This window comes from Emydura macquarii, unplaced genomic scaffold, assembly GCF_026122565.2.
Source record: "Emydura macquarii macquarii isolate MOO-44397 ecotype Brisbane River unplaced genomic scaffold, CSIRO-AGI_Emac_v2 contig_126, whole genome shotgun sequence".
In the NCBI taxonomy this organism is placed as follows: Eukaryota; Metazoa; Chordata; order Testudines; family Chelidae; genus Emydura; species Emydura macquarii.
This window is the reverse complement of record NW_027130263.1, coordinates 1-27757: the sequence shown is the minus strand read 5'-3', so window position 1 is coordinate 27757 and position 27757 is coordinate 1. Positions and strand designations below refer to the sequence as shown.

Genomic DNA, 27757 nt, shown 5'->3' with positions numbered 1-27757 from the left:
TCTCAAGTTGCAGGGAGGGAGGTCTAGGTTGGACATTAGGAAAAAGTTTTTTACTAGGAGGGTGGTGAAGCACTGGAATGGGTTACCTAGGGAGGTGGTGGAATCTCCATCCTTAGAGGTTTTTAAGCTGCGGCTTGACAAAGCCCTGGTTGGGATGATATAGCAGAGGTTAGTCCTGCTTTGAGCAGGGGGTTGGACTAGATGACCTCCTGAGGTCCCTTCCAACTCTAATATTCTATGATTCTATGATTCTATGGAGTGGCGGTGCCCAAATCAGCCAATCAATGGAAAAAGGTGGTATTAGACTACGTCAAGAGGGTAGCAACTACCTACGTCAAAGGGGGCAGAACGAAAGTGTATGTAACAGTGTATAAAAGAGGGTGTCAGAGGGAATACCGGCATCTGGTCTAGGGGATAACGGAAAGTCCCGTCGTTGGGCCGAGACCATTGTAACGCCGCCAATATGAAACTGACCCAGAGATACTCTGTAAGTCATTTCTCATTGTGCCGCATGCAATAAACCTGGCCTGGGTGCCTTCGTCGCTCAGCTAATCCGTGGTCGTGTTGACTCATTCGATCGTGAGAGCTGTCTCAGTTTCCTGATCAGAGCTGGGACAGCATCTGCACAGGGACACATGCACGCAGCGTACACAGATAAACATCGGTGACCAACACACCGATTACCATACATGGGATCAGAAGTTGATGGGTGGACTGGAAGGAGAGAACAATACTATTGTGGCCGTCAATCCCACCAACTGTAAAGATCCTGGATCAACCATGACACTGTTCGGCCTTCTTTGTCCACTCCATCTCCTCACTCAGGTTACAATATTATGCGTGTAAGAACTTTGTGTCCATGCCGGCCAGGCCCAGACGCAGGGGACTTAGGTACAGGGTTATACCACAGTTCCAATTCATGTCATACATTATGCAATTTATACACAGTTTTACTGGCTACTAACATATATTATTCTTGAATCTAATTGGATGACACATCCTACAGACCATGTGAGGACCAATAGCTTATGTCTTCACCGTATCTACATTTCAGTGTTACCAATCCAGGATATTCCCCCTTATCTTAACCAGCCACAAAATACTGTCTTCTGCAAAATACCCTTCTACACCCCTGTCAACAGAGAATTTCCACATAAAAAAACCCTCAATATCAATTTGTTCAATGTCTTCATTAATGATCTGGAGGATAGGGTGGATTCCACTCTCAGCAAGTTTGCATATGACACAAAACTGGGGGTAGTGGTAGATATGCTGGAGGATACAGACTGACCTAGACAAATTGGAGGATTGGTCCAAAAGATATCTGATGAGTTCAAGAAGGACAAGTGTAGAGTTCTTCACTTAGGACAAATGAATCCCATACACTGCTACAGACTGGGGACCAACTGGCTAAGCCGCAGTTCGGCTGAAAAGGACCTGGGGGTTACAGTGCACAAGAAGCTGGATATGAGTCAGCAGTGTGCCCTGGTTGCCAAGAAGGCTAATAGCATATTGGGCTGCATTAGTAGGACCATTGCCAGCAGATGGAGGGAAGTGATTATTCCCCTCTATGTGGCATTGGTGAGGCCACATTTAGAGAACTGTGTCCAGTTTTGGGCCCCCCACTACAGGAAGCATATGGACAAATTGGAGACAGTCCAGTGGAGAGCAACTAAAATGATTAGAGGGCTGGAGCACATGACATGAGGAGAGACTGAGGGAACTAGGCTTGTTTACTCTGCAGAAGAGATGAGTGAATGAGGATTTCATAGCGGCCTTCAACTACCTGAAGGGGAGTTCCAGGGAGGATGGAGCTAGGCTGTTCTCAGTGGTAGCAGATGACAGAAAAAGGTGCAATGGTCTCAAATTGCAGTGAGGGAGGTCTAGGTTGGACATTAGGAAAAACTTTTTCACACGGAGGGTGTTAAAGCACTGTAATGAGTTACCTGGGGAGGTGGTGGAATCTCCACCCTTAGAGGTTTTTAAGGGCCATCTTGAAAAAGCCCTGGCTGGGATGATTTAGTTAGGATTGGTCCTGCTTTGAGCTGAGGGTTGGACTAGATGACCTCCTGAGGTCCCTGTCGACCCAAATCTTCTATGAATCTATGATAAAAAGAAAGGGAATAATGGGAAAACCTTGCCATGAAATCCTTACTTAATACTTTATTTTTTATAAAAAAATACCGGAACTGTTTTGATTGTCTGTTTCTTTTTCTGGCAATGTGCTAGTTTATTCCAGCTGGATCTGTCCCATTGACTTCACAGGACCATTGGAGATGTAAGATACTACTCAATGTTATCAGAAGTTGGCCTAAAATTGTCTTAGTGAAGACATTGACGACATTCTAGAAGGGAGAGTCAGCTCAGATGATTCAATGAGAACTAAGGATCACTGATAGCCAAAGAAGTCTGAGGGTGAAATTCAGGCCCCACTGCATTCAAGGTCAACATTCCTATTAATGCCCATCAAAGGAGACAGGATTTTACCCTGAGAACTTACACATGCAGACTCATTGATTAATATGGAATCTATCTGTATTGGTAGCACTATGTTCAAAAAGAAATATATTGATGGAAATGAAGTTTTCTCCTGAAAAATTCAATAGAATATACATCTGGACCTAACGTCAAGTGGAATTCTCTGAACTTAATGTATAAAATGTGTTTGTTCTGATTTAGATGACTTCCCTTTACCTTCTTCTTTGGAGCCTTGTTTGAGAGTTAACTCTTGTCCACATTCACACGGATTTCAAGATCTCCACACAGAATGTTGTTATACATGAAGAACAATCATCTTCAAGAAGTTATAACTCACTCGGAGTCTGTCTTTAAAATATAGTCTGGTTGATAGTATTTGAGGATCGATTTAGACGTTAGAATATTCTGGTGGCTGGCATGCTTGCTTGCTTGTTTGTTTTCTTGCTTTCTGGCAATTCATGGTTCTAAATAAATGTTTCTGCCTTTTTTTCACTGGAATATGAAAGTTCCTAAGTGTGAAATTCAATGAGAGTTGAGTCATTAATTCCTGTATACACTTCTAAATATTAAGCTAAATCTAATGTATGTGTTCTGATTTTTTTTCTTTTTTTTGTAATTTGTCTAACTATGCTTTGCAGGAATATATATTTCCACAAATATAGTTAAGAATCTTGAACCACATTTTGATCTCAGTTTGACCAATACAAATCTGATTAAAATTCTCATACAGCAGTGGAGTTCCTTTGAATTTTATTGTAGTTGAATCTAAAATAAATGGAGATGTAATGTTGTAACATTATTATGAAGGGTGGAAGATTCACAACCTATTGTCTGTGCCCTCAGAAGTCTGCAATGTAATTTGAAACGTGATGGAAAGGGTGGGAATTTTTTAAATCACTTTAATATGAAATATGAAAAATTGGTCTAATCAAACCTCATGATTAGATAGATTTATTGATCGTGTTGCTCTTCTCATTTTCATCATTTTTACAATTCAGTAACTCTACTGCTGTAAATGGAGATACTCCTGTTTTCTTGCAGCATGAGTGAGAGGAAAATCGGGAGAAGCAGTGAAGGAGTAATAAGACTAAAGAGATATGAAGATAGTAAAGGGAGACGTAACTGTAAAGCAGTAGGGATTACTTGTCAACATATTTGGATGATATTCCTAATGTTAAAGCAATATGTATATATTGCCATGTAGCATATCATCAAAATTAAATTTTGAAGGGCACAATTCCCTCATTTCCAAAAGCTGTGTACCAGTACAGCTACAGTGAGTGGAGGATCAGCCACGCTGACTGCTATTGAGTTATTTACACTATGTTTTTTATTTTATTTTATTTATTTTTTATTCTTATTTACAGTAGCGTGAATTCAAGGGAATTAAAGTTTTTATTGTGCATCTTCATTCCACCTAAATATACCTATATCTTACCACCAATATGTTATGTTATTAGTATATAAGTTGTTTATATTGTGTACACTGAAGGTGTCTTATATTGCAACAGATCTATTTTGTGAACTTAGTTTTGAAAGTGAAATCTCAGTTATTAATAAGACTTCTGGTGTTTGATTTTGAGATCAAATTCTGAAATCCTACCTCAGACAGTTTATGTAAACAGTCCAAATGATTTCACGCACTTCTACTTCAGAACATCAGGAGTGTTATTTTTCCCCTTTTCCAGTCAAATGTTGGGAGAACATAGATTCAGTATCTGAGACAGATTTGTGTGCTAACATAGTTGAATGCAGCTCTGTTTCTTCCTACATTGTGTGAAATGTGTAGAGTATGACAAAATCGCTCTCTCTGGCTTTCATTGCCTGTCTGTCTAGATGCTTCAGTTGCCATAGTGTTGTGGTTTCTGTTACAACACCTGACAGCAACTTTAATCTTTGTTCCTACAGAAGCAACACTCAAGCAATGGAACCCAATAACCACACCAGGGTGACCAAGTTCATTATGCAGGGACTCTGACCACCCTCATCACCAGGGGCTCTTCTTTCGGCTATTCTTGTGACTTTATACAGCTATCATCATGGGCAACTCCCTGATCATAGTGGTTATTGTCTTCCACCCACCTCTCCACACCCCCATGTACTTCTTCATCGCCAACTTGGCCATGGTCGACGTTATGTGCAGTTCCTCGGTTCTGCCCAAGATGATAAAAAACCTGATGCAAGAGAGAAAATCCATCTCCTTTGATGGCTGCATGGTCCAGCTCTTTACCTTCACTTTGTCAGGCGGGACAGAGGTGGTGGTCCTCACTGTCATGTCATATGACCGCCATGTTGCCATCTGCCACCCCTTGTGCTATGTAAACCTCATAACCAAGAGAATTTGCATCAGTTTAATAATTGGTTTCTGGGCTGTCAGTGCCATCAATTCGTTGGTGCACACATTGATTATTGTGTGTCTGGATTTCTGCGGACCCAACTTCATCCAGCATTTCTTCTGTGAGATTCCAGCGATGCTGGCCCTGTCCTGCAGCTCCATCGACTTCAACAAAAACATGATCTCCATTGCAAACCTCTTCCTGGCCAGGGGGAACTTCCTGCTGACCACCGTGTCCTACGGCTTCATCATCACCAGCATCCTGAAAATCCAGAGCTCCAAAGGGAAGCAGAGAGCCTGCTCCACCTGCTCCTCCCACCTGCTCTTGGTTACCTTGTTCTACTCCTACATCATCTACACCTACATCCGGCCACCCTCCAGTTACTCACTGGATAAGGACAAGATGGTGGCCATAATGTACACCCTAGTGATTCCCACCTTGAACCCTCTGATCTACAGTTTGTGCAATAAGGAAGTCAACGTGGCCTTCAGGAAAATCCTTTCATTCATGATAAAATAATTTTGTCAAGAGTGAACCTGATTCTCACCTGCCTTGTCCCTTCTATGCCAGGTTCTCAAGTGGTGTAAATAATTGGAGAACTATGGACTTCAGTAGACAAACATTTATTTGCACTGTGGATCATTCAATTCAATGAACCTACTGTGATTAACTCAAGCGGGTGATGCGTTGAATTGACTGCAATGGGGCTATGCTGATTTACACCAGCTGGGAATGTGGCCTCGTTGACTCCATTGGTGCTATATTGAATAGCACTATCCAGAGTAAGGCACATTAAGCCAGACTTTTAAAGGTATTTAGGTTTCTAGTGAGATGGTATTGGGTGCCTAGATGCTTCTGAATATCTTATTAGGTATCATAATAGCTATAAAAACCTGGCTCATTGTGTAACAAACTATTCTGCATGCAGTCACATTGAATGACAATATTATATTTTATTCTCAACAAGTACCTATGATAAAAATAAAACATTTTCTCTGTATTCTCTATTTTTGTGAGATATTAAACCCCCAAAGATTTCAAACATAAATCTATTGTGATATGGAGATCTCCTGTTGTTGTGTAATGGACTTAAATCTGAGATTTTAATAAAACTATTTTTATCAGAATATATTTTTTTCTTATTGTAAATATTGTGATATATCAAGGGCAGAGGGTGGCAGGAGAGTACACCTATTTACAAACTAGGAAGGTGGGCGGGTGTTAGCCCGCCCACCCCTCAAGGCCCCTCCCCCAGCCTAAGGGGAGGAGCCACTGGACCTAGGATGTAACTAATTCCATGGGACAACAAATGTAAAAACAGGAAAGGGCGTGAGGGTCAGAGGTATAAACGAAGGGAACCGGAATGGGACACCGAGCAGAGAGCCTCGGACTGCAGCCACCGCTCCCGGAAGGTGTCGACGGAGCTGGTGGATGTCGCCCAGAAGAACTCCGCCCAGAGACGTGAACGGAGAAGGGAACGGAAATAGGCCCCACAGTCGCAGGACACCTCCCCAGCCAACCTCCCCTCCCTGGTATTAAAGATGGCGAGTTTGGCCAGGACCAGGAGGAGGTTGACGAGGAGGTCCCGCGACTTTGTGGGGCCACAGACGGGGTGTGCATAAATAAACAAGTGCGGGGAAAAGTGCAGCCAGAACCTCAGCAGGAGGTTCTGGAGGAGCCGGAAGAGGGGCTGCAGCCTGGCGCACTCCAGATATGCATGCGCCAGGGTCTCCCTCGTGCCACAGAAGGGGCAGGTGTCGGGGCGGGGGGTGAACCGCGCCAAGAACACGCCCATGCTCACGGCTCCGTGAAGGAGCCGCCAACTGATATCCCCGGTGGGCTGTGGGGTCAAGGCGGAATACAGGTTGACCCACCGGGGGTCCCCACCCTCCTTGGGTGGCAGCAGGTCCCACCATTTGGTGTCGGGGCGGGACGCGAGGGTGGGGAATTGAAGGGTGTGGAGCACGAGCGTGTAAATGTCTCTCGGCGTGGTTCGGAAAGGGACCGGCTGCAAATTGTGCAGCCGGCTCAGTGTGTAGGGAGGTGGGGGCTGAGTGGGCTCACAGGGCCGGGGGCCGATGGAGAGTGCCAGAGGGCCGGGGCTGAGGGGCGGGCGGGGAGTACCCTCTCCCAGAAACCGCTTGAGGTAGGCGTGAGCAGCAGGGGGCAAGGCTGCCCTCACCTCCTGGAGTATGTGCTGGGGGGTTCAGAGGGTGGAGAGACCCATGCGCCTAGCCAGCGTGTGGGGGTCCACCCAGCCCCCCCAGTCGTAATCCAGGAGGTCTCCGATCTTGGTGACTCCCGCCAGGACCAACCTCCGTCGCACCGAGGGGTCTCCGCCACCTGCACACCGAGTTGTGGGTTGTGTAGCAGGGGCTCCGCGAGGAGATCCTCCCCCTCGGGGACCAAAGGGGGCCTGGAGGCAGAGACCAGCCTCCAGGTCCGGAGGAGGTCCTGGTAGAAGACCGGGTGGAGAAAAAAGAGCTGCCGGTCGTATCGGAGCCCTCGGAGGCGGCGGAGGAAGGCATGCACCAAGTGGCTCCACGCCGGACTACCTGCACCATAAAGGAGTCTAGGCAGGGCCTGGAGGCGGAAGGTGTGGACCTGGCTGCGAATGCAGCACAGGCCCTGCCCCGCTTCCTCCAGGGGGAGACTCAGGATCCCTGCAGAGACCCAGTGCAGTCCTGGCCAAAAGAACTCCAGAACTGTCTTCTGGAGGTAGGCCAGGAAACTCGGGGTCGGGACCAGGGTGTTGAGGTGATACCAGAGCATGGACAGGACCAGCTGGTTGAGGACCAACGCCTTCCCCCGAAGGGAGAGGCACCGGAGCAGTCCCGTCCAGCTCCGTAGCTGCCGCACCACCCTGTCCATTAAATCTTGCCAGTTTTCTGCCGGGGAGGGATGGGTGGCAGAAAGGTAAATACCCAGATAGAGCAGTGGACCCGCGCCCCACCGGATGGCTTGAAGCGCGGGTGGGAGGGAGCTCGCCCGCCACCCGGCCCCTACCATCAGGCCAGAGCTCTTGGCCCAGTTGACCCAGGCGGAGGAGGCTGCCGAGTAGACGGCCAGGCAGGCCTCCAACCACACCAGGTCTCCCGGGTCCTGGACCACGAGGAGCACATCATCAGCGCAAGCTGACAAGACCAGCCTTAGCCCTGGCTCACGGAGCACCAACCCTGCCATCCTCCGACGGAGGAGACAGAGGAAGGGCTCAATGGCCAGGCCGTACAGCTGCCCGATAGCAGACAGCCTTGGCGCACTCCACACCCGAAATTGACCAGTTCAGTCAGGGTCCAGTTGAGCTTGACCAGGCACTCCGCGGAGGCGTACAACACCCAGAGAAAACCCACAAAGCGGGGCCTGAAGCCGAACGCCCGCAGGGTGCCCAGGAGATACCCGTGGTCCATCCTGTCGACAGGGACAGGAGGGCGAATGACAGACCATCCCTACACCTGAGCTCTAAGAGATCCCGGACCAAATACAGGATGTCGAAGATGGTGCGGCCCAGGACGGTGTAGGTCTGGTTGGGATGGACCACGTCCTGCAGCACGGGTCCCAGCCTCAGGGAGACGGCTTTGGCCACAATTTTGTAGTCCGTGCAGAGGAGCGAGATGGGACGCTAGTGCCGGAGGTCGCGAAGGTCCCCCTTCTTGGGTAGCAGGGCGAGCACGGCCCGCCTGCATGAAAGGGGGAGCTCTCCGCTGGCTTCGGACTCGGCCCAGAAGGTGGAGAGGTCCGGGCCGAGGACGTCCCAAAACACACGGTAGAACTCCACGGTCAGCCCATCCATGCCCGGGGATTTGTTGGTGGGCATGAGGTGGAGGGCTTCCGAGGACTCGGCCAGAGTGAGAGGTAGCTCCAGCCGGTCCCAGTCGCCCGTGCCGACTGTGGGAAGTTCGTTCCAGAGCATTCTGCCGGCGGCGGCATTGGTCGGATCCGGGGAGAAAAGGTCAGCGTAGAAGGCCCGGGCCCTTCCACGCATCTCTGCTGGATCTGTGACGGGGTCGCCGTCCTCTGCCAGAAGGCAGGTGACGTGCTTCCGGGCCCCCTGTCTTATCTCCAGGGTGTAGAAGAAGCAGGAGCCGCAATCCATCTCCCGAAGGAGATGGATGCGAGATCAAACGAAGGCACCCCGAGCCCGGAGGTCTTAGAGGGCCCAGAACTCCTCCCGCTTCTACCGGCACGTTCCGCAGAGGGATGGATCCTCAGGGCTGGCGGCCAGATGCCTCTCCAGAGCTAAGACCTCCCTCTCCAACTGCTCTATCCCCGCATCCCTCCGCCGCCTGGCCCCCCAAGTGTAGTCGCGGCAGAAGAGCTGGGTGCGCACCTTCCCCATGTCCCACCAGTGCCGCACCGAGGGAAAGGCACGCCTCTGCCCCCGCCAGGCCATCCAGAACTCCCGGAAGGACGCCACGAAGACCACATCTTCCAGCAGGCTGTTGTTGAAATGCCAGTAGGCCGGCCCCGGCCTCTCTGCCGTCAGAGAGGCCGTCACGGTCACCAGGTGGTGATCCGAGAATGGGGCCAGCCGTACGCTGGAGAAGTGGGCCCGCGAGAGATGGTAAGGGGAAAAATATAGATGCTGTCCAACAGGGAGTGGCTCGACCAATCTTCCCCCACCCAGACAAAGGTGAAGGTGATGGTGTCGTCCGGGTGGTGGTTCTGCCAGACATCCACCAGGGAGTGGCGGTCTATGATCTCCCGGAGGACGTCGGTGGTGGCCTGGCACTGCTCGGTCCCCATGCGGTCCCATTCCTCGAGGGTGGTGTTAAAGTCCCCACCCAGGACCAGGCACTCTCGAGGATCTAGTGCACCGAGGAAGGCGGCCGCCTACTGAAAGAACCGCACCAGCTCCGGGCCCGCAGTCGGGGCATAGACGTTGACGAGGTTCAACGTCAGCCCCTCCATGCGGACCCGGAGGTGCAGGAGACGGCCCGGCACAACCTCGGTGATCCCCAGCACCTCGGGCTGCAGGGTGGGGGAGAACAGGGTGGCTACTCCGCCCACGCGGGCAGAGAGATGACTCAGGTGCACCCCGTCCCCCCACTCCAGCCACCAGCTGGACTCGGCGGCTGGGTCCGTGTGGGTCTCCTGCAGGAACGCCATGGAATACCTCCCCTCCCAAAGGAAGGAGAGCACCTGTGTCCTGCAGAGACCCGTCCTGCAGCCCCTGGTGTTCAAGGTGGCAAAGATGATAGGCATTATGAGGAGGGCTGGGGGGGATCCTCGTGGCCAGGAACGCCAGTGGTTCTCGCCGGGCTCCGCAGCAGCCCGTGACCGTTCCCGAAGGCCATCAGGGCATCACAGAAGCTGCGGGCCCGCTGGTAGGCCGCGGCGTACTGCCGCCCGGTCCCTTTCCCCTCCTTCAACATGGCCCTCATGGCCCGGAGGACGTGGTGGAAGTCTCCCCAGTGCTGCAGCGCAAGCTGCACCCAGTTCCGGGCACCACGTGAGTCCCGGAGAAAGGTGCGCAGCTCTTCGCGCTGTGCCTCGGGGAGTTCGTCCTCCGGCCTGGCCTCTGCAGCGGCCCCACTGCCGGACGGAGCAGATGACGGAGGCAGCGGCGGAGGGAAAACAGCAGCCCCTAAAGGGCTGGGAGTTGCGAAAACAAAGGCCACCTCCTGGGAGCTCACCAGAGGGAAGGAGACAACTCCAGGGGCGGCGGGGGCACAGGTAGCAGGGGGAGGGAGGGAGGGTTCGGGGGCGGAAGGTGGAGGAGGGTCTGGACCAAGGGGAAGGGGAGGGGTCGAGACAGGGGCAGGGTGGTTGGAAGGGACAAGGGGAGGAACAGGGTCAGGTACGGAGTCTGCGGTGGCTAGGCCAACTGAGCGTGGTGTCTCTGGAGAGGGGCCAGGAGCTGGAAGGTCGGGCGAGGCAGAGGGGACGGCCTCGGGGCCGGGCTTACACTCCTGGGGGGAGGTGACCGGGTCGACAGGGGGACATCCTGTGTTAGAGGGCGGGGAGGCCAGCTGCCCAGGGCCTGACTGGGCGGTCCCAGCTATCGCCCCGAGGGCTGCAGTGACCGCAGCGGAGGCGGCACCGTCGACCGGGGGAGGGGAAGGGTCTGGAACAGTCTGGGGGACAGGAGCAGGGCCAGTGGCTGGGGAAAGGAGGGAGGGGAAAAGGGAGGGCGGCGGAGGGCCGTCCTCGGCCGAACCCTCCGGATGGGGAGGTTTGTCTACCACCAGACACGCCGGGGTCAGGCCCAAGGCATCTATCTCCTCCATAAGGGAGGAGAAGTCTCCCCCCGCCACCATGAGGTCCTCTTCAGTGGGGACTGAGGAGGGAGCAACCTCGGCACCGGCAGAGGGTGCGAGGGGCGTGGGGGCAGAGGGGCATTCGGCGGGGACTCCTCGAGAAGGGACTCTAGGAGGTAGATGGTACCACCCACAGCTGCCGCTGCAATTTCCTCGGCCGGTGCCACCCACCGGGCCCCCGCAGGGGGGGCAGCGGAAGGCCCGGGTTCAGCAGTCCCCTTGCGAGACTTGTAGGGGCGTTCACCCCCCTCTCTGATGAGGGAGAGGGGGCGCTGGGTCCCGGCTTTACACTTGCTGCGCTTACCCTGCATTAGCACCCAGCCCTCCGAGGTGGAGGGCTGGGCGGTGGGTGCAGGGCCAGGGGGCAAGAGTGCAGGGGACGGGGTATGGGAAAGCGGAGGCGGGGCAGCAGGGGAAGGAAAGGCCTCCCCCTGGGGCGAGCTCCCTCCAGCGCCTGCCGAAGGCAACCCTGGCTCCCTCTCCCCCTCAGGCCCCGCCAGACTGCTCCGGGTGTCAGCGGGGCCCGCCCGCTCATCTGGGCGCACCGGGGGAGGCACCCCCGGGGCCCGAGCGGAGGTGGCAGTTGATGGGGAAGGGGCAGCCACAGGGACCGCACGGCTGAGGGGGGCGCCGCCGCTGGTCTGGCTGGCACCCCCCTGGGTCTCGGGGGTCCTGGGCTCCCCGCTTTGCTGGGCCAGGGGGCAGTCCCTCCAGACGTGCCCCGTCACCCAGCAGAGGATGCACCAGACCTCTCCCATGCTATAGTGGACCCGATACTGGGCCCCTTGATGGGGCACCAGAAATGACCCCGCCACGCGCCTCCTCACCACGCGCTGCCGGCAGCAGCTGTAACTGTACCTGCCGGCGGAAGGAGAGGACGTGGTGGAGGGCGGGGTCCTTGCAGCCGAGGGGAAGTGGGCTGATGGTGGAGATGGGCTTCCCCAGGGCAGAGAGGAAAGGCAGAAGGGCGGCATTGGGGAGGAAGGGCAGGACGGAGGCGAGGACCACCCGCACGCCCAGGTCTTCCAGGGGCTCCATGGGGACGTGGACATCCCCTACTGCCAGGCCCGTCACCACCGCCTCCTGGGCGGCGGCCTCCAATGCCAGGAAGAAGACCACCTTCCCATATATCTTGGAGGCCGCCACCACGACCGTGGGCCCCACCACCCACGCCAACGCCCGCACGTAGGTTTCTACGTGGGGTGAGGCAGGCACCAGGAGGCAGCGGACCCCATGCCTCCTGGTAAGGGTGGGGAAGGGGCCCCGGCCTCCAGGGATGGTGCTGGAGGCGGTGGTCGGGCCAGATGATGGGGCGGCATGAGGAGGACTCGCAGCGACATGGGCGTACACCCTGGGAGTGGCGCCGCCCCCAGAGCTGGTGGAGGGAACAGCGGGGGAAGGGACAACAGGGGAGGGAGCAGGCCCCACCACGGGCACGGTGGCCATCCGGGAAGGGCCTTTGCTCTTTTTCTTCCCGGCCGAGGGCACACCCCCCTGTGCAAAGGGGGCGGCAGCTAGAACAGCGGCAGAGTCCCTAGAGTCCCCACCTGAGGTGTCCACTGCCGGAGCCCTGGGCCCGATGCCCGGTAGGGGCGGCGAGGCTAGACGCCTTGGGCGGGAGGGAGGGGCTCAGAGCAAAGGGTAGGGGCATCCAGGGAGGGGGTCCCGGCCCCAGACATGCACGCCATCCTGGGGGAAGGTAGGACCATAGCGGGAAGGGCAGGAGTTAATGGGAGGGCGGCAGAGGAGGCATGAGGGAGGCGAAGTAGAGAGGGAGGGGCGCAGGAGCGAGGGTGGAGGGACGGGGGGGGTAAGGGAGACGGGGTGTGGGAGGGGGCAGGGAGAAGGAGGGGGGGGTGGACCGCTCCTCCCCGCTAGGCTGAAAGCAGGGGAGGAGGGCACCAGGGCAAACGAGTATTGGGGGGGGGGGGCAATCCAGGCAGGGGCACAAGGAACACACTCACCAGCCCAGGTGGAAGCACCGGCTCCTCCGGCTGCACTGGGAGCAAGGGCTATTTGAACTTGGGGGGGTTGCAGTGTACAGGGGGGGCAACAAAAAAGGGGGGGTCAGATAGAGGGGGACCATGAGCACCACAGGGCGGGAGTACTGGGCCAGGGCTGAGAGGGAGGCTGCAGGAGCAGAAGGGAGAGGGGATCAGGGCCAAGCGGGGCTAGAAAGGCCATGTGTCAAGCCACGAAGCCTGGGTGGGGCAGGGAGCAAACCAAGGCAGGTCCAGGACAATTCAAAGAAACAAACAAGCCAGGAACAGGGCAGGGCAGACAAACCAGGGGCAAACAAAACAAACAAACATAGCAGGGAGGAAGCTACAGGGTGGGGAGAGCTGAAGAGGAAGCAGGGGGCAGTAACAGGGAAGGGGCAGGGGTGCCCCCAAAGGCTGGGGCCAGGGAGGGTAGAAGCAGCAGCAGCAGCAGGGGAAGGGTCCTCACAGCCAGCTGGGGGACAAACAAGCAGGGCCCCCAAGAAGGCACAGCAACTGCCCAGCAGGAGAGACCACAAAAGGAGGTATACCAATGCCAGAATGATCAGGGCTTTATTCCCTGCAGCCTAACCAGGGGCAGCTGGGGCCAATTAAGGATCAGCCAGGTGCTCCATAAAAGGGCTCTGCCCCAAACACACAGGGTACAAGCTGGAGGGAGTAGAGAAGTGGTGCTGGTGCTGGTGCTGGTGCTGGTGCTGGTGCTGGTGCTGGTGCTGGTGCTGGTGCTGGTGCTGGTGCTGGTGCTGGTGCTGGTGCTGGTGCTGGTGCTGGTGCTGGTGCTGGTGCTGCAAAGTGTGGAGAAGCAGAGGAACCCCAAAGGAGGTACTGAGCCTAGCAAGGGCAACACAGAGACAAGGCCTGAGAGGCAAGCAGGACAGAGGGGGGAAAGTAGCCCAGGGGAAGAGGCTGCAGCTCCCAAAATACAGAGCCAGTAGTCTGCAGCTGCTGTTCATAGGGCCCCTGGGCTGGGACCTGGAGGAGCGGGTGGGCCCGGGTCCCTTCCCCAGGGAAGATGGGGTGATGGGCATCTTCCTGGCCCCCCAGTGGGAGCGAAGCATGAGATCTGCTAGAGGGAAGACAGCCGTCAGCCACAATATGAACTTCTCAGCATCAGAAATTGGGTATTTTAAAAAGATTTGTTTTGTTGATAAGGAAATATTTCAATCCCCAAAATAGAGAAGATAGTAATGAAATCATTGTTCACTGTCACCACAATAAATAGTTCATGGAGGCCTAAGTTTTTTCATGTCTAATTATTGCTGCTGACTTATCTTAACACCTCCATCATTATACAACTTTTGGATCATTTATTAAAGTTCCACAAAAAAGAAATACAAACAAAAACAGTCCTAGTATTTTTTTAACATAAAGTACTAAGTAAAGATTTAATTACATTTTCCATTATTCCCTTTCCTTTCAGCCCTATGGACTTTTTTATATGGAAATTGTCTTTTTAAGGGTGGTAGGAAGGTATTGGGCAGGAGACAGTATTTTCAGGCTACTTGAGTTAAGTGGGAATACCATGAGCTTATTACACTGCAATTTAGATAAGGTGAAAACATAAGCTATTGGTCCTTACATGATCCCTAAGGTGTGTCTGCCATGTAGATTCAAGATGGGAATATGTTTCTGGGTAGTAAATATTCATGTAAACTGTACAGTATGTGATAAAACTGGAATCATCCCCCTGTACCTAAATCCCAGCATCTGGGCCTGGTTGATGTAGTAGAAAGAGCCTGAGACAGGAGACCTGGTATGAGGGGCCTGGTCTGAGGCCTAAGGCCTAACTATTATAGTGAGGCCTTGCTGATATAAAGCAAAGTTAGCTAGAGTAAGGCTGTAAGCAGAAGTCAGACCCCGTTACAAAACATGCCTACTTGCAAGTTCAGAGAACCTGGCAAAAACAGGGCTGGTGTTGCAAAACCACAAACATTCCTAAGAAGTTCTAGGCACACGACACTCATGTAAACACATTCCAAATGGTGCCAGAATACTTCGATACCAAGTATGGTATAAACACATGCCCCAAAGCTGATATAGGGACACACTGAGCCAACCTAAAGATAAGGTCAGGATGACAGGATGGTGGGTAGAGATGTTTTGGTCAAACCAACATGTGCAAGGTAAAGGGAGGTAACTAACCACATCAGAGCAATACATAACTTGCTGGTATCAGTGTGTATGGGTCAAAGAGGAGTGACTTTGTCCAGCCGAGCGGGAAATGGAAAGTCCTATGGTTCACTGAGTCGAGCCCATTGTAAGGGGGATACATGTCTTAGGATCCCCATAGAGTCTGCCAGGTGCTATTACTGAGCTTCGCTGACAATAAACCCTGCTGAGTGCCTTCGCAACTGAACCGAGTCTGCTCTTCCAGAGCAGTTCGATCGAGGCCTGTGGCGTCAGATACCTGCACAGAGCTGGTGCGGCACAGAGCAAGAGAACACATGCACACACACACAGTGCCGACAATTGTCAACAGCTGGAATGGTCATAGAGCTTGGGTCACGTATATAATAAAGTAACCTCAGCAATGAGCTGGAGTGGAACTGAGTTTCTGAATCTAGAGAACTGCATGAAGTGTTCTACCAGGACTGGATGAGGTGTTCTAGATAAGATGAGTGGAAAAGGCCTTGGAGGGAATCTGAACACTGAGACAACTTTGCATCACTCTAGCAGTGGAGAAATGGGAGTAAGTTATATTTCAACCAGGTCTACACTACTGACCTATATTGGTATAACTACGTTGCTATGTTGATGGGAGAGCTTCTCCCATTGACATAACTGCCGCCTCTTGGGGAGATGGATTAAACACACCAATGGGAGAAGCTCTTTCATCGGCATCTTCACTAAAGCGCTCCAGTGGCATTTCAGACCCGGTGTAGCTGTGCTATTGTAGAGTTACGATACACAGCTAGTGGTTAGACTGGTAAATAGGCTGAGAACCACTAATGTGGACCACATATACCATTCTCTTTCTGTTATGTGGGCCGCATCCACACAATATATATACTACCTGTGTGGCCCTGAGGATGTCACATGGACCACAGTTGTGTGCTGATTGGGCCACAGGCAGTCTGTGGGCTGCAGATTGAGAACCACTGCTTTAGACTCACTTTGTGGTGCCTTCATATTACTGGAGTGGGGTAAAATAGCCCTACGGTATATCACAAGGGGACTTAGGCACCTGACTAACACTTTTGGTGCCTAAATCCCAGAATCAAGCACCATCAGTAATAAGAAAAAAAGAAAGATACCGATGAAAATCTGTAAGCTCTTAAATTCCCTCGGCGCCTACGTTTTTGCAGAGAAAGCTCCATATGTACCTATAGACATGAATATTGCGAGGCATCTGAACGCCTAAGTTGTAAAGCAATTCATGAAGCAGGGAGGTGTCCTGCCTCATTTGCCCGTATGCCTGAGACTCTACCCAATGTACCTGGGTACCGCTTGCCCTTAGTTTGAAGAAATCTTGCCTTTGCATGCTGAACGTTAGCTTGATGTCTCCACTGGCCACAAGCAACACAGACACTCCCTGCTTAGCTCACACAGGATCCACTGTTCCTCTGAAGGTTAGAAATAGGCTCACTTCAGCCCTTGAGATCTCCAAACATCCCCCTGGAGTGTCCAGACCCTGCTCCACTGGACATTCATGAATTGATTGCTTTCAAATAAGCAAGGTTCTCACCTGGTGCAAACTTCATAACTCCATTGATTTCATTGGTGGTAGGCTGAATTAGAGTAGCTAAGGGTTGGCCAATATTTCATGCCAATGTTGCCACGGTTAGTAGGAGTCCAGATATGCTTATGGATGAACCATTTGGAAATGGACTTCCCCATCATTCAGTGACTATGATTAACATTGACTTGCATCTTGAGTGGCCGTTAATTTTTCTGAAAAGCCACCATGATTATCCTTTTAGCTACAGCAGCTTTACACCAGAGTAGGTCAGACATGCTCAAGAACACAAGATAGACGCTGCTGGAGAATTTTGCTTACTTTGAAATTATTTCAAATGGAAACCACTGGAAGTGAGAAGACAATCCAATCAGGAATGCAAAGTGGATGTGAAAGGATGCTGATGATGTAAATGAGTGGAGAATACTGATTTAACACTCTTGGTTTCCATTCACACTAAGGGCTAGATTCACAAAGAGACTTAGCTGGTGTAACACTGAGCATTGTCACACCTAACTTTTGGGCGCCGGGAAAATTACTGGAATGTACAAAGCCTGAGTCAGGCACTCAGACTGCCTTTACAAAGAATGGGGAGATAAAGGCCTAAAAATGGGATCCCCAGAACGCAGCATCTTTGGTGGCTCCTCACCTAAGCTCATCAATGGGAGATGCCGAAGAGAGGTTGTGTGCTAAACCCCACCCCTCTTGGGACTTTGACACCTAAACCAGGCCTACAGGGAGACACCTGTCTCTGCTTGGGAGTCTCAGCTGTGGGCCTTCTCTTGGAGGTGTGTCCTGCAAGAAGACAGCAGGTATGGATCTCATATCTCTTAGTTTTGCCATGAAGGCACTCACCTGGGATGGGGGAGATCCTGATTCATGTCTTTCCTCTGCTGGAGGGGATGTGAGAAGGAATCTGCCTCCACTGAGGTGAGTGTTCTGGCCATGGGGGATAGTGTGTGGAGGGGGCACCCTCAATCTCTTGTTCCATTTTGAGTAACTACTTCAGGAGTCATTGGATGGGATGGAGAGAGAGAGCAGAAGTCTGAGAAGAATGAGGGGGGATTTGATAGCAGCCCTTCAACAACCTGAAGGGGGGGGTTCCAGGGATGTTGGAGCTAGGCTGTTCTCAGTGGTGGCAGATGACTGAACAAGGAGCAATGGTCTCAAGTTGCAGTGGGGGAGGTCTAAGTTGGATATTAGTAAAAACTTTTTCCCTAGGAGGGTGGTGAAGCACTAGAATGGGTTACCTGGAGTGGTGGTGGAATCTCCATCCTTGGAGTTTTTTAAGGCCTGGCTTGACAAATCCCTGGCTGGGATCATAGAATATTAGAATTGGAAGGGGGACATCTAGCCCAACCCCCTGCTCAAAGCAGGACTAACCTCAACTAAATCATCCCAGCCAGGGCATTGTCAAGCCAGACCTTAAAAAACTTAGTCAGGATTGATCCTGCTTTGAGCAGGTGGTTGAACTAGATGACCTCCTATGTCATCTTCCAAACCTACTCTTCTATGATTCTAAGAGAGTGAGTCTGGAGCCTAGAGGTTGAAGCTATGCGGCCCAACTGTGTTACACAGGAGGGCCACATTAACCTGAGCACAACTTGGTGCAGGCCAAACAGATGTTACATATTTTAATAAGATTTAAAATCACCTGCATTGATTTTTATTTAAAGTGCAGCTTGTTTCCTAGGCATTTGCACAGGTTGTTTTTATGTACAGAATTGTCTATTTCAGAAGGGTCTAAAACTTTTTTTATTGGGATCTCCTTTGAAATTATTTCAGGCTGTAACGGCCTCCTCCCAAAAAAGTGGTGGTCCCCACCCCCCGATACCATGCTAGCCTTACTTCTGCACTGCTACTGGTGCACCTTTCAGAGGGGAGCACCTGGCCAGCAGCCACTGATTTCCAGCCGCCCAGCTCTGCAAGCAGCGCAGAAATAAGGGTGGCAATACCGCGACCTCCCTACAATAAGTTTGTGACCCTCCTTTGGTTGGGACCCTTAGTTTGAGAAACTCTGGTGTATTCTGCTGAAGCAGGCCGCGGGCCATATGAAATGCTCTGGTTGGCTGTGGGTCATAGGTTGGGTATGCTAGTTTAGGGCAAGTTCCTAGAATGGAAAGGGTTTTTTTAAGAGAAAGGTTTTGATCAAAGATAATGAAGCCAAATTTTGATCCCATTAAAATTTTTGGTTGAGATGGAGAGGAGTTGCCATGTAATACTTTCTCTTATATTATGTTCTCTTCCTACTATGATAAGTAAATCATAGTTTGCTTGGTGAAGGTTGCCTGAGTTCCTCAACTTTCTACTGGTTAAAGCTCCTGAGGGAAGAATCATAGGACTGGAAAGGACCTTTGAGAGGTCATCTAGTCCAGTCCCCTGCAGTTATGGCAGGACCAGGCATTATCTAGACCATCCCTGACAGGTGTTTGTCTAACCTGCTCTTAAAAATCTCCAGTGATGGAGATTTCACAACCTCCCTAGGTAATTTATTCCAGGGCTTAATTGCCCTCAGAGTTAGAAATCTTTTCCTAATGTCCAACCTAAACTGCTCTCACTGCAATTTAAGTCCATTACTTCTTGTCCTATCCTTAGAGGATAAGGAGAACAATTTTTCTCCTTCCTCCTTGTAATAACCTTTTAGGTACTTGAAAACTGTTGTCATGTCCCTCCTCAGTCTTCTCTTCTCCAGACTAAACAAACCCAATCTTTTCAATCTTCCCTTCTGGGCCATGTTTTCTAGACCATTTATCATATGTCCCTCTGTTCCAGTGAATTGTTAAAAAAAATATTTCTCCACAGTGGAACAGTTTAAACAGAAGAGATTGTTTGCTTGTTTCTTTCTTCCTTGCTTACATTCTACTTTTCTCACAATTCATGCTTCTAAATGAATCTTGGTAATTCAAAGTTCCTAAATGTGTTAGCCAAGAAAACCCAGTGAAATTCAGTGAGTTTTCAGTGATTAATTCCTTTATATACTTTTCATAATCAAGCTAAATTTAATTGATGTCTTGTTTTATCTTTTTTTTACCTTGACTAAATGTGTGTTGCAGGAATACACATTTCCACACTATGGTTATGAATCTAGGGTCATATTTTGATTTCAATTTGATTAATACAAATCTAATGAAAATTCACATACATCAGTGGAGTTCCTTTGAATTTTACTCTAGTTGAATCTAAATTTAATGAAGATATAATGTCGTAATATTGATACAAGGGCTGAAAGATTCAGTTCATTGTCTGTGCCCTTAAAAATTTGCAGTCAAATTTGAAATGTGATGCAAAGAGTGATGATTGTTTTTTTTTAATTACTGTAATAAGATATTTGAAAAATTACTCTAATATAATCTTATGATTATTTACATTTGTTGGCCCTGATGGTCCCTTCATTTTCATCTGTGCAGGGTTCTTCCTTCCTAAGTCTCTGCACTTGTCCTTGTTGAACCTCATCAGATTTCTTTTGGCCCAATCCTCCAGATTAGTGATTAGTGTCATCCGCAAACTTGCTGATTTTTACAATTCAGTAAATCCACTGACTTCAATTGAAGTAGTACTGATTTCCTGCAGCAGGATTGAGAGGAAAATCAGGAGAAGAAATTACACAGTAATAAGACTAGAGAAGTCTGAAGACAGTAAAGGGAGACTTAACAGTAATGCAGTAGGAAGTACTTGTCAAATCATGTGATTGCTAATCCTAATATTGAAGCAACATGTAATTTTGCCAAGTAGTTTATCATCAAAATGAAAAGTTGGCTTCCACATTCCCATTCGCTTTAACACAAGTTGTATACCAGTACAGATCCAGTGAGTGGAGAGTCAACTTCTCTCACCGCAATGGAGTTGCAACTGATTTATACTAGGATGAGTTAAAGGGAATTCAAGTTATTTTATTATGCATCTTGACTCTATGTAAATAACGTATTATTATGTTATGTTTTGTAGTATATATCTTGTGTATGTTATATACACTGATAGTATCATATATTGCAACAGATGTATTTTGTGAAATTAGTTTAAAAAGTAGAATTTCAACTATTAATAAGACTTATGGTGTTTGATTGATTTTGATATCAAATTCGGAAATCCTATTTCATGCCATTTATGTAAAGAGTTTAAATGACTTCATGCAGCATTATTTGAGGACATCAAGAATGTTGTTTTCCCCCTTCTCTACTCAAATGCTGGAAGAATAGAGATTCAGTAGCTCAGACAGATTATTATGCTAACATATTTTAATGCAGCTGTGTTTGTTCATATTTTGTGTAGAGTGTGACAAGATCTCTCTCTCTCTCTTTCACTACCTGTCTGTCTAGATACTTCAGTTGCCATGTTGGTGTAGTTTCTGATTCAATACTCGATAGGATCTTTAATCTTTGTTCCTACAGAAGGAACACTCAAACAATGGAACCCAATAATCACACCTGGGTGACCGAGTTCATCATGCAGGGGCTATTTGACCACCCTCATCACCAGGGGCTCTTCTTTGGGCTATTCCTGTGCCTTTATGCAGCTGTCATCCTGGGAAATTCCCTGATCATTGTAGCTATTGTCCTCCACCGACCTCTGCACACCCCCATGGACTTCTTCATCGCCAACTTGGCCACACTCAATATTATGTGCAGTTCTTCAGTTCTGCCCAAGATGCTGGAAAACCTGATGCAGGAGAAAAAAAACATTTCCTTTGAAGGCTGCATAGCCCAGCTCTTTGCCTTCACTTTTTCAGGGGGGACAGAGCTCTTGCTTCTCACCATCATGTCATATGACTGGTATGTAGCCATCTGCCACCCCTTGCGCTATATCAATCTCATGAGCAAGAGAATTTGCATCCGTTTAGCAGCTGGTATCTGGTCAGTTGGTGTCATAAATTCATTGGTGAACACATTACTCACATTGCACCTGGATTTTTGTGGGCCCAACCTCATCAAACATTTCTTCTGCGAGTTCCCACCAACCCTGGCACTGTCCTGCAGCTCCATCTACCTCAGCCAAATTATGATGTTCATGGCAGACATCTTCCTGGCCATGAGGAACTTCCTGCTGACCACTGTGTCCTACAGCTTCATCATCATAAGCATCCTGAAAATCCAGGGCTCCAAAGGGAAGCAGAGAGCCTTCTCCACCTGTTCCTCCCACCTGCTTGTAGTCACATTGTTCTACTTCTCCATCAACTACACCTACATCCAGCCAACCTCCAGTTACTCACTGGATAAGGACAAGATGGTGGCCATAATGTACACACTAGTGACTCCCATCCTGAATCCTCTGATCTACAGTCTGCGCAATAGGGAGGTCAAAATAGCCTTCAGGAAAATCTTTCTATTTGCCATGAAATAGTAATTTTTCCACCTGTCTTGTTTTTTTTGGTCAGGTCCACAGATGGTCTAAATTGTTGTAGAACTATGGACTTCAATAGACATATGTTTGCACTGTGATCCATTCACTTCAATGGAACAAAAATGATTTATACTGAGTTATATTGATGGTAGGAGGACAATTCCTGATTTACCCTAGCAGGGTTATGGGTCTCAATACCATCAGTGGAGCTCTGTTGAATCATATTCACTGGACCAAAGCACATTGGGTCAGAATTTTCAAGGTATTTAAGTATCTAATGGTATGTTCCTAAAACATGAAACTCAGTGGTTTCAATGAGTGTTGGGTGCATAGGTGCCTCTGAATATCCCATCAGGTGCCTAAACATCTATAAAAATCTGTACCATTATGCAGCAAATTATTTTGCATGCCTTCTCATTGCATCACACTCTTATATTTTATCCTCAATGAATGTGTGATAAAAATAAACTTATTTTTCTCTGTTCTCTAATTTCTTGTTAGACATAAAACCCCCAACATTTCAGTCATATATATGTTGAGATCTGGAGGTCTCCTGGCTGTGTGTCATGGACTAAGGTCAGAGATTTTAATAGAACAATGTTTAGCAGAATACATTTTTATCTAACTGTAAAAATACACTCTCAACATGAGAAGTTTGGGCTTTCCAAAAGATCTGTTGTGCTGATAAGTCAATGATTCAATTCCAGCAAAGGAGGAGATATGAAACCATTGCTCACTGTTACCATAAGAATTAGTTCACTGAGGTCAGGGGTTTCGTGTCCAGTTATTGCAGCTGACTCATATTATAACCTCCACCATTAAATAACTTTTTAAGCTGTTATTAAACTGCAAGGAAAAGAAAGAAACAATCAAACAAAACAACTTCCGATATTTTTCAAAAATAAAGTGTTAAGCAAGGATATCATGTCAACAATTTTTTATTCCCTTTCCTTCTAGCCATATAGAGATTTTTATATGGGAATCCTGTTTACCGGGGGTGGGTATTGTGTAGGAGATATTATTTTAGGGTTAGTTGTGGTCAGCGGAGATACCCTGAATTGATAACATTGAAATGAAGATAAGGCAAACAAAAAAGTTATTGGTCTTTGCATGATCCCTAGGATGTAACATCCGAGTAGATTCAAGAAGCATATATGTTAATAGTTAGGAAAGATGTATAAATTTTCTGTAGTATGTGACATGAATAGGATTTGTGCCATCACCCTGTACGTAAACCTTTGCATCTGGTCCTGGCTATCATGGACATAGAGAAGTAACATGCACAATACAAAAAGTTTACGTATGAGCTGGAGATGAACTGAGTTTCTGGATCCCAGAGAACTGGCGTAAGTGTTCTCCCAGAACTGGGCAATGTGTCCTGAATAAAGGGAGTGGGGAAGGACTTGGAGGGAACCAGAACACAAAGTGCGGGAGAGGGGGAATGACACTAGGGGTGGGAGTGACCTCAGACACCCACAGTTCATATTCCAGATATTATTTAGGGTTTAAGCAAAACCAGTGGAGGAGGTATAGGTAATGTCAATTGGTTCCCTCCATCTGGCCAGTTTTGTCAGAACAGATTTCAGAATCAGACAAAGAAGGCTTAACAGCATTGTGGAGGACCCAGGATCTTAGCAGTTGGTAGGGTGAAGGCACAGTGGTAAAACTCCCTCCTTCCAGTCCACCCATCACCTCTGACCGTGTGTAGTGACCCCGCAAATCAGTAAAATTGCAGAAAATTGCACAGCCTTCTCACATCAACATTCATCCATCATTTAGGTGATTTCAACCAGGACCATTTCTGCTCATTTCTAGAATCCCTGGGCTTGTTTGCATGACTATCCACTAATTTACCTGCCACCTACGAGACCACTTAGGGCAGTTCCTTTCACATCAACATGCCACTTTGTACCACTCCATGTGTGTCCATCTTTTGCTGACTTTCATACTCAATTTTTTTAATAGAATCAAGGATGAGGGTTGGAAGGGACATCAAGAGGTGGTTTAGTCCAACCCTCTGCTCAAAGCAGGAGCAACCCCAATTAAATCATCCCAGCCAGGGCTTTGTCAAGCCAGGCCTAAAAAACCTCTAAGGACGGAGATTCCACCACCTCCCTAGGTAACCCATTCCAGTGCTTCACCAACCCCCTAATGAAAAATATTTTCCTAATATCCAACCTAGACCTCCCCCACTGCAACTTGAGACCGTTGCTCCTTGTTCTGTCATCTGCCACCACTGAGAACAGCCTAGCTCCATCCTCTCTGGAACCCCCCTTCAGGTACTTAAAGGCTGCTATCAAATCCCCCCTCACTCTTCTCTTCTGCAAAAAAAATGAGCCTAGTTCCTGAACCTCTCCTCGTAAATCATATGCTCCAGCCCCCTAATTATTTTTGTTGTCTTCTGCTGGGCTCTCTTCAATTTGTCCAAAAATGGGGGTCCCAAAACTGGACACAACTGGTGTGTTCAATTTTTTGTCCTTGCAAATTTTACGGTAAGTGATGCGATTGACAGGACCTGGTTCACTAATGTCTATGGACCTGTGCCAATTTACATCAATGTGGATCTAATCCTATCTTTTAGGTCAATTCACCCTAGATTCTCCCTAATGGGGAATTTTAAAATTCAGATTAGGTATTTTCTGCTGAAAGATCTTCTCTCATTCAAACAAAAAATAATTCAGGGAAGCTCCCTGGCCTTTGTTATTCAAACCAGATTAGATTATCAAAACACAGAAACTCCCCACTTAGCCCACGCAGGTTCCACTGTTCCTCTGAAGATTAGCCATAGGCTCACTCCAGCCCTTGGGATCTCTAACCATCCCCCTGGAATGTCCACCCCCAGCCCAGAGGACATTCATGGATTTGTTGCTCCTGAATGAGCAAGATTCTCAACTGGTGCAAATCTCATCACTCCATTGATTTCAATGGTGGTGCACTGAATTAGAGTAGCTAAGGGCTGGCCAATATTTTATGCCAATGTTGCCAGGGTTAGCCAGATATGCTTATGGATGGACCATTGGAAAAGAACTTGCCCATCATTCAATGAACTTGATTCACCTCTCACTTACACTTCATGTAAGCCATTTAACATGCAAGGTCACCGAGATTCTCCTGTCACCTACAGCTGCTTCACACCAGAGTAGATGAGATGTACTTGCCAACATGAGATATAAGATGTTGTAGAATCAGGTCCATTGTTTGCTTTGATGCTATTTCAGATTCAAACCACTGGAAGTGAGAGGAGAATCTAATCAGGAATGCAAAGCGGATGCGAAAGGATACTGATGGTGCAAATGACTGAACAATTCTGATTTAATGGTCTTGATTTCCATTCACACTAAGCGCTAGATTCACAAAGGGGGTTGCAAAACTAAGCATTGTACACCGAACTTTGGAGCACCTAGAAAAATCACTGGGATGCACAAAGCCTGAGTCAGACACTCAGGCAATGAATTATGGGGAGGTATGTGCCTAAGAACGGGATCCACAAAAGGCAGAATGGTAGGTGGCTTCCTACCTATGCTTGCCAATGGGAGATGCCAAAAAACAGGGCTGTGTGCTAATGCCTGATTCTGTTGGGACTTTAGCACCAAACCTGAGCTAGAGGGAGACATGTATATTTGCTTGGGATTCTCAGCTATGGGCCTTCTCTGGGTGGTATTTCTGGCAAGAAACCTGTGGAGAAGAAACTCCCTAATAGCTTTGAGCTCTGTGGTGAAGGCACTCACCTGGGGTGGGGGAAACAATGATTCATGTCTCTCCTCTGGCTGATGGGCTGTGACCAGGAATCTGCAAAGCTCTGGTGAGTGCTCTGGTGAGCCATGGGGATAGTCAGTGAAGGAGCGCCTTCAATTTCTCCGATGGAAGCTGTTCCACGTTGGAGAAACACTGCAAGAGTCAAAGTGCCAGAGAGAGACAGAGAATGAGATCAAGTGAGCGAGCAAGAGCACGTAAGTGTGAGAATGACTTTGGAGCCTAGTGGTTAGAGCATACCCTTAGGATGTGGCACAACTAGGATCCTGTCTGTTGCCTAAAACTTTTTGAAGGCTAATAATGTTTGGATTGATGCCTGATTGATCTGACTATACAAAGGTTTTCCCCCCAGAACTGGGCTACACAGAATTCACACCTTGTGGGGATGGATGACAAAGACACTCACACTGATTGCAAAGTAAAACCTTCGATACCTTTATTACAATAATGGATAAAGCTAGAAAAGATCAAAGCCACAAGATAGAGAGGTTATTTGGGTATCATTCTATGCATAAACTCTTAGAATTGCATACTCACACCCTTGTGGAGGACCTGGTGGTCAGAGATAAAAGGACCAGCCATGTCTCTGGCGTGCTACATTGTCTGATGGTCCAAGTTCCTCAAGGAGTGGAAGGGTTGAGTAGTAGAAAAGCAAACAACAATGGAGGAGTCCCAGGAAAGAACAGCCCCAGACCACATGGTGACTGCCCAGTTATACAGCCTGAGCATCATCTGCTCATTCTCTATGTCCATATTTAGTCTTTTCACCCATGTAACAATGAGATGTACATGTTCTATAGGTTAACATATTGATACTTGTAATTACCATTTCAACACATGATCATACCATCACCCCTGGCTTAAGAGGATTTGCAGTTATTACTTCCATGTTCCTTGTGATAGCACTTACTGGAACATTCTAACTCCAACCATTCAGCAAGCTCTTCTTAATTCCCAAAATCTAAAGGTAACCATAGATCTGTGTCAAGGGTTTTCGTCTACTTAACCACTCGTATCACAGAACCATAGAACCATAGAAGATGAGAATTTTAAAGGACCTCAGGAGGTCATCTAGTCCAACCCCCTGTTCAAAGCAGGATCAGTCCCAACTAAATCATCCAGATATTATGCTCCAGCTAATATCTTACAGAATACAGGCCTGTAGGTTTCTTGCATTACACCTTAAATATAACGAAAAGCAAGCCAATGAATATAATGAGGGCAAACTTGCCCTATGGGCTACACATCATAAGAACATCAGAACGGACATACTGGGTCAAACCAATGGTCCATCTACCCCAGTATCCTGTCTACTAACAGTGGCCAATGCCAAGTGCTTCAGAGGAATGAACAGAACAGGATAATCATCAAGTTATCCATCCCATGACTCATTCCCAACTTCTGTCCCTCTGCTATAGTGAATTTCTTAAAAATGTTTATCCACGGGGGAACAGTTTCAACTGGAGAGACTGAGGGAGTCCAACATCAGTATATCTCATAGACCATTGGTTAGGCACTCATCTAAGGACTATTGTGGTCACCTACTCTGCCCTCCTCATGACAAAAGTCATAAGACTTTCTCAACTTAATTTTTCTTTGAACTAGAGAAGAATTTTTAGGAGGAAAAAAATCCCATCTGTATTTTAAAATTGCCAGTCAGAGAGAATCCACCAAATACTAGGTAAACTATGCTAACAAGAGTAGATTTACACTGGCAGAAATTAGCATATTTCCACTGAAATCAATGAACCGGGTCCTGTTGCGATGTTTATACATTTTACAAGGAACAAAAGTTTGAACTCCTGTAAAAAAAAACCAAAACAAAACAAAAATTATTAAAGTCAGCAAAAGTGGAGCACAAATAGACCCGTACAAATTGGCTTCTTTAAGTAAAGGAACTGTGCTAAGTGGTCTCCATGG

The 27757-nt window shown here is 48.6% G+C and overlaps 1 protein-coding gene and 1 pseudogene across 1 annotated transcript; both read left to right on the top strand.

Moving 5' to 3' along the window:
* The first annotated feature begins 4402 nt into the window (after positions 1 to 4402).
* On the top strand, positions 4403 to 5333 carry LOC137150222 (olfactory receptor 13G1-like; annotated as a pseudogene).
* Positions 5334 to 13873: 8540 nt separating this feature from the next.
* LOC137150214 (olfactory receptor 13G1-like) lies at positions 13874 to 22084 on the top strand. The gene is made up of 2 exons (XM_067543988.1): positions 13874 to 13893; positions 21136 to 22084. Exon 2 carries the CDS (start codon positions 21152 to 21154, stop codon positions 22082 to 22084), a length of 933 nt encoding a protein of 310 aa, XP_067400089.1. The 5' UTR covers positions 13874 to 13893; positions 21136 to 21151.
* The last annotated feature ends 5673 nt before the right edge of the window (positions 22085 to 27757 follow it).

Bases quoted from the DNA above. Each gene is read 5' to 3' on its own strand.
- LOC137150214 (XM_067543988.1), top strand. From the start codon at position 21,152: ATGGAACCCAATAATCACACCTGGGTGACCGAGTTCATCATGCAGGGG.